The sequence below is a fragment of the Alligator mississippiensis genome, chromosome 12 (genome assembly GCF_030867095.1).
Source record: "Alligator mississippiensis isolate rAllMis1 chromosome 12, rAllMis1, whole genome shotgun sequence".
Classification (NCBI taxonomy): Eukaryota; Metazoa; Chordata; order Crocodylia; family Alligatoridae; genus Alligator; species Alligator mississippiensis.
Window position 1 is genome coordinate 56,728,094 of NC_081835.1, and position 10,685 is coordinate 56,738,778.

The window sequence follows — 10,685 nt, forward strand, 5'->3', positions numbered from 1 at the left end:
CACCCAAACTGCTTGCTCATAAGAGAAAAATTCAGCCCTAGGAAGTTCTGTTTTGTTTTGTTGCAGGAACCAAATAATACAAAGCCCATGACGTAAAAGATCCAAGTACATTTAACATTATCTCAGTCATCAATGAGGAAGGGGTGGATCTAGAAGACAGGTGAGCCAAATATAGAACAGCCTTTAAAGTCCGGATGGAAAACCACAAGTCAGACTGTGGAAGGAGTCCAATATTCTACAATACCTCATGACCTAAGTTCTAATCTGTATGTGACATTTTCATCCACTTGTAGTGCTTCCTGTAATCAGCGTTCAGCTGTAGTTACCACTCTACAGTTTCTGAACTACTATAGTCATTTCCTGGTCTCAGTATGAAACAGTAACTAATTTTCAACCAGGGTGCCACAGCATCCTGGGGTGTCTTGAGACTGGTACAGTCTTTTCAAGTGTGCCACAGGGTACCATACAATGTTAGTACTATTAGGTTTACAAACATGACTCACAAGATAAACCCACAAATTTCAATTAGAAATTCATAGCTGTGATCTTTCTGAGTTCCTTGCAACAGAAAAACTGCTCTGTTATTATGAAAAACTAAGAGCTGGCATTTTCCAAGGGGTGCCTGGAGCCTATCCAGGGCTGCCTTGAATCTAAAAAGGTTGAGAACCTCTGGTACAGAGAGGAAAAAATAACCATTGGAGCCCCACTGTCAGGCAGTAGGGAGGTTAGCTAGATTGCCAGGAATCACAGGCTGGCCCAGAGGTATGGGCCTTCCATGTAGACCCAGAGACTCTGGAGGACTCCTTGGGAGTTGTGGAATAGCACCGTGCCCTGTTCTGCAAGATGGGGCAAAACCTAGCCCACTTCAAATCAAACGAGAAGGTAACTCTGCTGTGATTCCCCATGGCTATTGGAAAGAATGGTCCGAGTGGTCAGGACATTTGATTCAGACTAAGGAAACTTCAATTCAACTCTGTTCTGCCACAGGTTTCCTGTATGAACACTGGGCAAGTCGTGTACTGTACCTCTAATGTGCAAGACAAAGAAACTCACAGGGGAGGTAAAGGATGAAAAGGCAATGAAATACTATGATGAGGGATCCCACAGAAGTACTTTGGCTAAATCATTCAGGTTGCTTTCTGGCTCAGGATTGCCATCTCCTTCTATTCTCAGTCTTGCTGGATATTTTTTTTCCTTCAGGGCCCGGCTCCTGAAGTCCTGTGATTATGCCAAAATCTCAGCTTTCCTTTAGAAAACACCCTGTAAGTTCCTGTGCTTTCCTGGTCATAGAGAAAAAGTTTGAAAACTAGGCCCCCTAAGCACTCGCAAAAGGAAATCAAATAAAAAAGCCCACGGTGTGCGTGCGTGCATGTCCATCCCCTGCTTCATGATTTTGGAATTTTTGAGGGTTACAGTGCTACCAGTCTGATGCATCAGTGAGCTCAGCCTGGCACATCCTTTCCTTGAATGAGAAGAATATAGGGTCATCACATTTGCTGCTGAAGGCAGCATAATTTTATTTTACTTGAGACCAAGGACACAAGAGTTATGAATTGCAACATAAACGTTCACTCCCAGGGCTGTTCCCATTATGGTTGCATGTGCTACAATCGTTCCTTATATCCCACCCTATTCAATTGTAACTCAATTCCTATTTCCTTTTTTTTTTTTTTTTTTTTAATTCAATCCTGCTGACAACTCCTTGAAACCTTGATATCTCAGCAACCACACTGAACCATAGATCCTGAGCTTTCAAACGATACCAAGCTTAAGCTGCATTTCCAGGCGATTAGCAAGAGGCTGGGCCCAAGCCGCCACACTGCAGTTCCCATTGGGCGTTCTAGATAACCTTTACATATAATTTTCCATCCTTTGTGTTTAAGATGAATGCTACCAAGCTTTCCCAGACTGCATTTAGCTAAGCTCCCTCTGCCTATAAGCCCAGCAAGAGAGACCCCAAATTCTAGGAAGCAAAGGTATGCACTGCTTGGAGATTCATAGATTTTTAAGGCAGAAGAGATCATTTAGCCTGACCTCCTGTTTCACATAGACAGTGATGTTAGTTTTCCAGAAAATTTTCCAATGCCCTAAATAGAGCATGATCTGATTTAGCATGTTTATATGACTTATATTTAGAAAACAAAACTAAAAAAGTACCCCCATGTTATTTTTATGTCCCAATAGCCACATATATTTGAACTGAAATATTTGATTAGGAACAGAATGGAAGACAGCACACTTAATGTGGTTTAAATGTTATATTCAAACGAATTCAAAACTTTATGTAGAAAGAAATTATTTTTATTGGAATACTTGTAAAAATGTAAAGACAATACACGATATCATGTACTTCCCTTAAATTTAAACAAAGAACGTAAGAAAAAAAATGAAGGCACTTGGAACTGCTGACGCACTAATTTTAGCACAACCAAAGAACTGTGCATGACATGTCGTGGTTGTCCACTCATCTACTTTAACAGAGTTTAACTCTCTTCCAATAAGGTCATTGCGGCACCTCCAGTTTCACTGTCACTATCTGTAGAATCGCTTGCACTACTTATTAGTTCCATTTCAGAATCAGATTGAGGTAAATCTGATTCAGAACTACTTGAACCACATTCTCTTTTGCTAAAGGGTGGTTTTAACCAATGAGTCTATGGGCAAGGGCAACTTATCATCACACCGCATCTTCTTCACTACTTGCGCTTCTGACAGAAGCACGAGATTCTGAGCAATAGAAACAAGCTTAGTGGTGAATTCATTTGGTTTTGATTTGACCTGCACAACCAATTAGGTAAATTTGTAACTTGATTTTTGATTTGGATAATTATGCAAGTGCATTTACCCTCCTGTTTACAAATCAATAAAACATATATGCACTCTCTCACACACTTCCTAGGGATAATCGCCTGAAAAACATTAATTACAACTTTGAAACTGCCACGCTTGCCTAATATTGTATTGGCATGCATTCATTGTTACCAATTAATTTTATGAAACAATGAATTTTTAGAAATGGAAAATTTCCCACAGAAAAATAAAGCACTGGAAAATGTTCTGCCCCACATCACTGCACATAGACCATAAATCTTACTCGTCAATTCCTGCATTGAACATTATAATGTACCCAAAGGGGTCCTTTGTGAAGTCACAAGGTGACTCCTTGCCTGGCTGTGACACAAATGCTAGCAGCACTGGCACAAGGTAGATCCGGTTGTCTATCCATAGAAAGGTAGCAAAAAGTTTAGGAAAAAGGAGGACAGCTATGAGGGCAGAGGAGAGGAAGGAAACAGAGCAGTCCCATCAGGCAGAAAGGAATTAGAATAGAAGACGCAGAGAAAACACCTGTCCAGTTCTTAAGTTTCTATATCAGCTTGTTTCCCCATGAATCATACTTCAGAATTTTTCCCTATGGTACAGGGAAAACTTTGATCATTGGCTCTTCTCCAAGGTTGGGTCCAGGCCCAAACCAAGCCAGAACCTCATAGACTGCTCCAGTATCACTTTAGTGTAGCCCCCACCATATGCCAGGTGATTGCTAAGTAGTTATGGACATATATGCAGGCTAAGTACAGACAAATGGGCAGAATGCAGAGGAAAGGTAAAGGTAGCAACAATATGCATACTGTAAAAACAATATGAAAACATGTGAGCTCCATTCGCCATAGGCAGTAAAGGAGGGGTAGGTCTTTAAAAGGAAGGCAGGAGCCTTGCAAGTGAGCTCAGGGAGGCTGCTCCATCCACGTAAGGGGTAACATACACAGAAATCACTGATTGTGCAAGAAGCTGACAATGGAATAGACAAGGATGGAGGCTTTGTGAAGATACCATGATGCCTGACAACGGAAGATGGATAAGTGAGGGTTAAAGAATTTTGTAGCACCTTGAACTAGGTCCAAAGGGGTAAAACTTACAAAGGCAACCAGGTAAGGTAAGGTGGAAATCCAAGCCCCACCAGGACTTGGACTTTTTGAAGTGTGTTGCAGGATGCTTAAATCTGATGTGATAATAGGTGGGATTCAAACTCAGGTCTCCTTTAATACTGGGTGTTTGCTACAGTAGTATAGGTAATTCTGTGTGTGCTCAACTCTCATCCCACACAACTTCCCTGGTAGGTGGACAGGTATTCTCCATCTTTTACAGATGGAGAAACGGAGACATAAGGATTCCTGAGACTTGCCTGGGGCCCCAAAAAGGAGGAGCTAGGAGCTAAAAATTGAGCTGCTCCTTGTTTCCAGATATGTCTCTGCCATTTCCCACTTTTTCCTTTATTTATTGTACACTGCACTGCTCTTTGAAATGCTCACCTCAAGGATGCAACCAGTGGCTAACCAGAAAGACGGCATGTCAGGAGGGGTAAGAGAACAGAGGCCATGGCCAAGGTGTGTCAGGAGGGATAAGAGAACAGAACTACCAATGTCTTTGCTCTACAAATACATTTTGTAAACAAGGCAGTCCTACATACAGCTGATTAGCAATACTGAACTGCACTGAACTGTATTCCCCCTGGGATTTTACATACCTCTATGGGATTTGCCTTACTCTCTGGTTTGTAAACCAAGACTATTATAATCTTTTCTTATAATGCAGACACTATCACTTTGGCTGCACCTTTTCAGTCTGGGCAACCTACTGTAGTAGCAGAACGGTTCTGGTACATACAACACTTCAAAAGCAGCTCCATAGGTCCATTACTACTAGTATGTTTTGCTTGACTTCTACTCCAGATTTCAATATAGCATAATATGCTTTGTTTACACACAACTCAGAGCGGACACAACCACTGTAAGGGTCTTTAGTTCTAGATCCAGATGCTGAACACCCACATTTTTTGGAGATGTACCAATCTAAAGATCCCATTTGAATGATTCTGCAGGTAGGGGCAGTTTGCAAAATTTGGGATCTGGGATTTCAAAGACCCTCCAAGTTTCAGAAATATCTGGAACAGGCCTCTGCATTAGGTTCATCTCTAGTCATCAGTTTTCATCTCTGCTGTAGGCAGCAACAAATCTGTATAGTGAATATTTGAATGCAATGGATCTGCCTGCCTTGCTACCCATGTATTTGCTGTATGTGAGGCCAGATCTGTGAATGGGGTGAAAAGGGAGCATCTTTCATCTCAGGAAGACTTTGCATTTGTTCTTTCTTGCTTGGTGTTTCCCATTATCTGATAGCACTTGTCTAGACTGAAAGTAAAGGCTTAGCTCTTTGCTTGTGGAAAATCTACCACTGACTAATATGACCTATCCACCTACTCTGAAGCATATTAACACTAACCTAAAGACTTCAAAAATCAGGAGTTAACCCTTCCCTTAAACCTTTGAGATCTGCTGAGAAATTGTGATAGTTAAATATATAAATTTAAGAGAGGTTCCCCCCACCACCACCACCCTTCTAATGTAGCAGCTTTTAGGGGATCACATTTGCAAGTTTGTCTTAACAGTGACAAGGGCTACCAACTTACTCTTCATAAACTGAAATCCAGAGTTTTGATATAATCACAGGACTTCAGGAGCTAAGACGTTGAAGGGCGGGAGGAGGGGGAGGAATACTTCACATTTCTAAAAATCATAAGATTGGAATAGTTGAAAATCTGTTAAGTCCAGAAGTGAACAATGCACTGATAATAAACTGGTAATAACACTCAGCACTTAGAGCTTGATAGCACTGAACATACTATGGGCTCAGAGCTTTTCTCCCACATTTTAAAATCACTATAAATCTATTTACTCCACCTACTCTAACGGGCCTATTCCTGATTTTTACCAGGCTCATCAACATCAGACTATGCCAGTATTATTTTACCCAAAATGGGTTAAAACAGGAGAGCTGGAAGTACAATACAGCCTAGGAAAAAGGGTTAAATTTATGTAATTAACCATATGATGCTCATTTGTTGTACTGGTACTCCTGTAATTAAAACCTCACATGACTCCTTGAAAAATGTATCTCTTCTCCTAAAAGACTGCTGATGACACTTTGTAGACTTGAACCGTATTAAAAAAAAACAGAGATCAGCTACCATACACACCAGTGGTTCTGCATACCATACATGCTAACTTTGCAAGTCAAGCAGGCTTTTCTACATCACATCAGGAAGATGCCTCTGAAATGATCCATAACCTGCCGAAAGGAGACAGATGTTTTTACAGCAGAACTCCGTTGGATGATGGATTCTGGAATCCTTCCTCTGAAGGTGGCCTACACCCATTATATCTGCCAGTAGGCAGGAAACCCAACATCAATCAGTTTTAATCTCACCCTGCCATGCTAACAAATAAAGTATTAACATCCAGGCATAAGTGTAATTTTTTTGCATAGGCCTTTGTTGTATGCTCATCATCACTGTGGTACAAAGCCACAAGAGAGGAATAATTTAGGGATCAACTGGCTGTAGCTATTAATAATAATTAGCACTTAGAAACTACAAAACAGTTCACCAACCTCTTTACACACCTGCAGCAGGTAGAGAAGTATTATGATCCCCATTTTACAGATAAGGAAACTGTAACACCAAGAACGGAAGTAACTTGCCCATGGGCACACAGGAAGCCCAAGAAAGAAAAGGGGTTAGACTCAGTGAACTTATCTGTGTGCCACAACACAGTGCCATGTAGATACATCCCATGCCAAGTTTGCATGCCACGGCTCCAGAACCAGAATCTGTACAGTCACGTTATTGTGGTGCTGTACCTGGGCTAAGCTCTACTTCCCAGGATTTTCTCAGCAGCAGCCCAGGTGTAGTGCCACCTTAACACAGCTGTACTGCTTCTAGTTCCAGAGTTGGCACACACACAGCTAACATGGGGTATCTCTGCATGGTGCTACCTTGCACCATAAAGACAAACTCCTGGTGCCAGTCCTTTGCTGAAACCATACATTTAGGCAAGCATGCCAGGGTGACGTATAGATTATGCAAGATCATGCAGGGAACAGGAAAGAGTGTTTCTTACTAGTTTTGATATTTCTTCTCGTGCCGGGTGTCACCCATGTGTGGTCATTGTAATTTTGCCCACATAAGCAATGCTGGTGCCCCGCAGTGAAAACATGAACTCAAGGTCATGGTTTTCTTACTCTTAGCAGGTGCTGTTTTTACATTATTCAGAGACATGCCGCCTCCAAAGAACTGTCCTTCTAGAAGCAGTAACAGAAATACAGCATCTTCTGACACTGCATTATCTGTCTTGAAGACAATACACTACTTCCATTAATGACAATAAAAATGTTGGCTGTTGGTTACATCCCTACTACTAATTCAAATCAGCTTCCCTCTTGATACATTTCAATGTTTGCAGAGGAAAACCTAAACCCAGAATCACATGGAGACTATTTACTTGACATGTTTCAATACAATGTGCATATTCACCCTCTATACTTGAGATCCTCATGCTCAAGCTACACATTCCAGAGACCGCAACTTAGTAGATTAGTGTGTTGACTGAGCCGAAGAAGTTTAACCATAGGGCAACAGACAAAGTGGTTTTTGATCTAAGAAAATACAGCCGTTTGTAGTCTTACCTACAATTCCCAACATTAAACCATCCTGTATCTTCACCAGGACAGAGACAAAATGCAATACAAAGAAAGACAGAAATTAAAAAAAAGTGAGAGCATAGAAAAGAGAGAAGCCATTGACAGATTGCACTTCTAGCCAAATCAGACAGATTGACTAATATCACTTACATGACAGCAACGAAAAGGGAAAGAACATATTTCGCTGTTCTTTCCCATCACATCAAAGATCACATCAAAGAATGTTTCACATCCTTGTAATGAATTCAATACTCCTTGAAAAAAGTATATTTAGTGCTAGGGTACTTATGTATGTATTGATCAAAGTAACCTGCATTTCTAAAGCTTGAGAGCCAAATTCTCTACTGGAATAAATAGGCACAGCTCCACGGACTTCAGTGGAGTTTTGTCCATTTTAGATTAGGGCAGATTGGGCCTTCAGTTTTCCGTAGAAGTAGATGAAAGCACAAAAGGTTAAGAGAGCACAGCATGGTCCATTCTGCTGACGCAGCACCTCATGTCTAAGCTCAGCAGAAAACAGAAGTTTTTGCCCTTGCCTTTGCCTCTTCATTTGTCCAACTCCTTACCTTATTTTATTTAGTTCCAAGGCACTTTGGGGACACTGTTCATATGAAACAAGCAATACAAAAACAAGGACTAGATCCTCTGCTGGTGTAAATCAATGCAGCTCCACTGGATTCAAAGGGAACAGCTTCAGGCCTAGAGCTGAGCTGACTGTGTTATAAGGGCCTCCCAAAATGGAAAGGGCTTTAAGGTCTTTAAAAACACTCAGGTGGAAATCAGATATTGTATCTGCAAAGGCCTCTCCTCCTTTCAGCAAACTGATGTTTTGCATATCCCAAATACAAACTCTCCATGTGTATCCTAGTTTATTCAACTACCATTAAATCCCAGCCCAAATGCAATAATGCCTGTGCGGAGGTGGAGAGAAGGGAAAAGAACCACTTACTCTTAGATATCAGCTCTGCCTTTAAGGTACCAGTCAGGGAGTCCTCCAGGGGTCATAATGCCCTACAGAGCTCCTAACAGCAGGTCCAACATAGTCTCCTCTCTGAAGCTACCCAGCTCTGCTGGCTGGTGTGAAGGGAGGGATGTGCTCTCCCCCTCACTCCCCTGTGCATTGTTCTGTTCAAGCCAAGAACAAGTGCCGTGCACACCACCTTCATTTGGCTGCTGCAGAGTTGACCCAAGGTAAAGGAGAGGACAGCCTATGTTTTTCTTCTCCCCTGGAGCCAAACAGTCTTTACGTCCATTCAAACCAAAGACACATCTTCCATGTCTCTCTACAAGCAGCTTGCTTCCCCCAGAGAATATTTAATTAGCGGTCACAGCGAGACGGCTGTTTGATGCATGTTTGACGGATCTGTTCCTTAACCCTCGTTGGGTCCACAACACTTACCCTTATCAAGGTAGCACGAGCTTGACCCTGCTTCCCCAGAACCAAGTGGAAGCTCTGCCATCAAGTTCAAAGGTGGGCGGACCCATGCATGTTTGTTGTGGGTGGGGGTCATGTGGCTATTTGTTCAAGAAACCACTGCTTGTCTCTAATCCCTCCACTGACCCCCCCAGGTACTTTTTCAAAGGCTCCAAGACCAGTTCCTTTCCAAATGACCTCCTATTTGTGACTCCCCACTGCCCCTGTCTGTATGAAGTTTACTCTGTGCTCGTACAAACCTTACTTCATCTCGGGCATGGGACCTGCTCGCACAGGCATCAGCTTCTAAACTCCAGCTGACTTCACCGCGAGCAGGACCGAGCCCCTCGCGAGGGTGAACGAAAGACTCCAGGCCAAACCAAATCCCCCTTCTCATCCATAAACCCATCTCTAAAACTGCCGGTCGCACCGTGAGCATACATTTGAGTTTAGTCGAGCTGCGGAGCACCTGAATGTCAGCATGTAATAAAATAAACAAACAGAGATAGAAATGGCAGGTGTCTACCAGGACAGGAGGCTCACCCACAACCTGACTTGCCACCGTTTCATCCAACGCTCACCCCGCTGGGACCCTTTGACCCCAGCTGACTTCCTGCCCTTGCGGCAGGGGGCTGGACTCGACGGTCCCTTCCCACCCCAACGTCTACGAAGTCTACGAAATCGAACGTCACTATCGTCCGTCTATCCTGAACGCAGGTGGATTCACGAGAAAGCAGCCGAGGCCAGGAAAACAACCTTCACCTTCTGTTCAAGCGCGACTGATAAAAGTTTCCACCTGCGTATTTTTTTTTTTGTTATGATGAAACGGGCCGGCCTTGCCAGCCGGATCGGGACTCGGCCCCGCAGCGCTCTGGGGCCAACGACGTATGCAGAAGCCACACCGGAGACATCGCAGCGTGCTCCAGACCCCGGTTTTTTACCGCGGGGGAGGAAGGTGCGCGAGGAGGCAAACCTGCCCCTTGTCTCTTCTCCCTCCCGGCTTGTGCCCGGGGTGGCGGTGCCGGGCCTGGCACACACTCACCTTGGCTGCTGCTGGCGCCGGCCGCCGCCTCCTCCTCCTCTTCATCCTCCTCCGCCGCCCCCTCCCCCTCCTCCGCAGCAGTAGCAGTAGCAGCAGGTGTGGAGGCGGTGTCCGGGAGGGCGCTGGGCGCTGCGGGCTGCGCCGAGGTGGGGCCGGCGCTGGGCTCCTGCGCCGCGAGGGCCCGGCGGGGGCTCAGCTCGTTGCTGTCCTCGTCGGGGCCGGCGGGGGTGGCCCCGGGCTCGGCCGCGGGCGCGGGGGGGAGGCTGGGCGCGCCGAGGGCCAGCGCGGACACGAAGCAGAGCAGCGCGATGCCCGCCGCGGCCGGCGGCAGCCTCAGGCGGCGCCTCATGCTCGCTCGCTCGCTCATTCATTCATCCGTCCCCCGGCCGCGGGCCCCCGCCGCCCCGCGCTGCCCGGGAGACAGCAGCGGCCGCGGCGGCGGCGGCACCATGGCTCCGCCCGGCCTCCCTCAGTGACAGCGCCGGGCGCTCCCTCACGCCGCGCTCCCGCCCTGCCCCGCCGGGGCGGTGCCGATGGGCGGGCGCCGCAGCCAATCGCGACGCGGCGCCGGGGTTTGCGACGCGCCGCGGGGCCAATCCGCGCGCGGCGGGGGCGGGGCGGCCCCGGCTGGGTGCGCTGCATTGTGTTCGCGGAGTGACACGGGCGCTGCGCGCGGGGACGCCCAACAAAGGGGCC

The 10,685-nt window shown here is 45.5% G+C and overlaps 1 protein-coding gene across 1 annotated transcript in view; it reads right to left on the bottom strand.

The window, feature by feature from the left end:
• MEGF9 (multiple EGF like domains 9) overlaps positions 1 to 10,475 on the bottom strand; it is a 91,459-nt gene extending 80,984 nt beyond the window's left edge. Inside the window, exon 1 of the mRNA XM_019475824.2 lies at positions 9,990 to 10,475. Within this exon, the coding sequence (XP_019331369.2) occupies positions 9,990 to 10,356 (367 nt within the window). The 5' untranslated portion in view covers positions 10,357 to 10,475. The remainder of the gene's footprint in view (positions 1 to 9,989) is intronic.
• Positions 10,476 to 10,685: the final 210 nt, after the last annotated feature.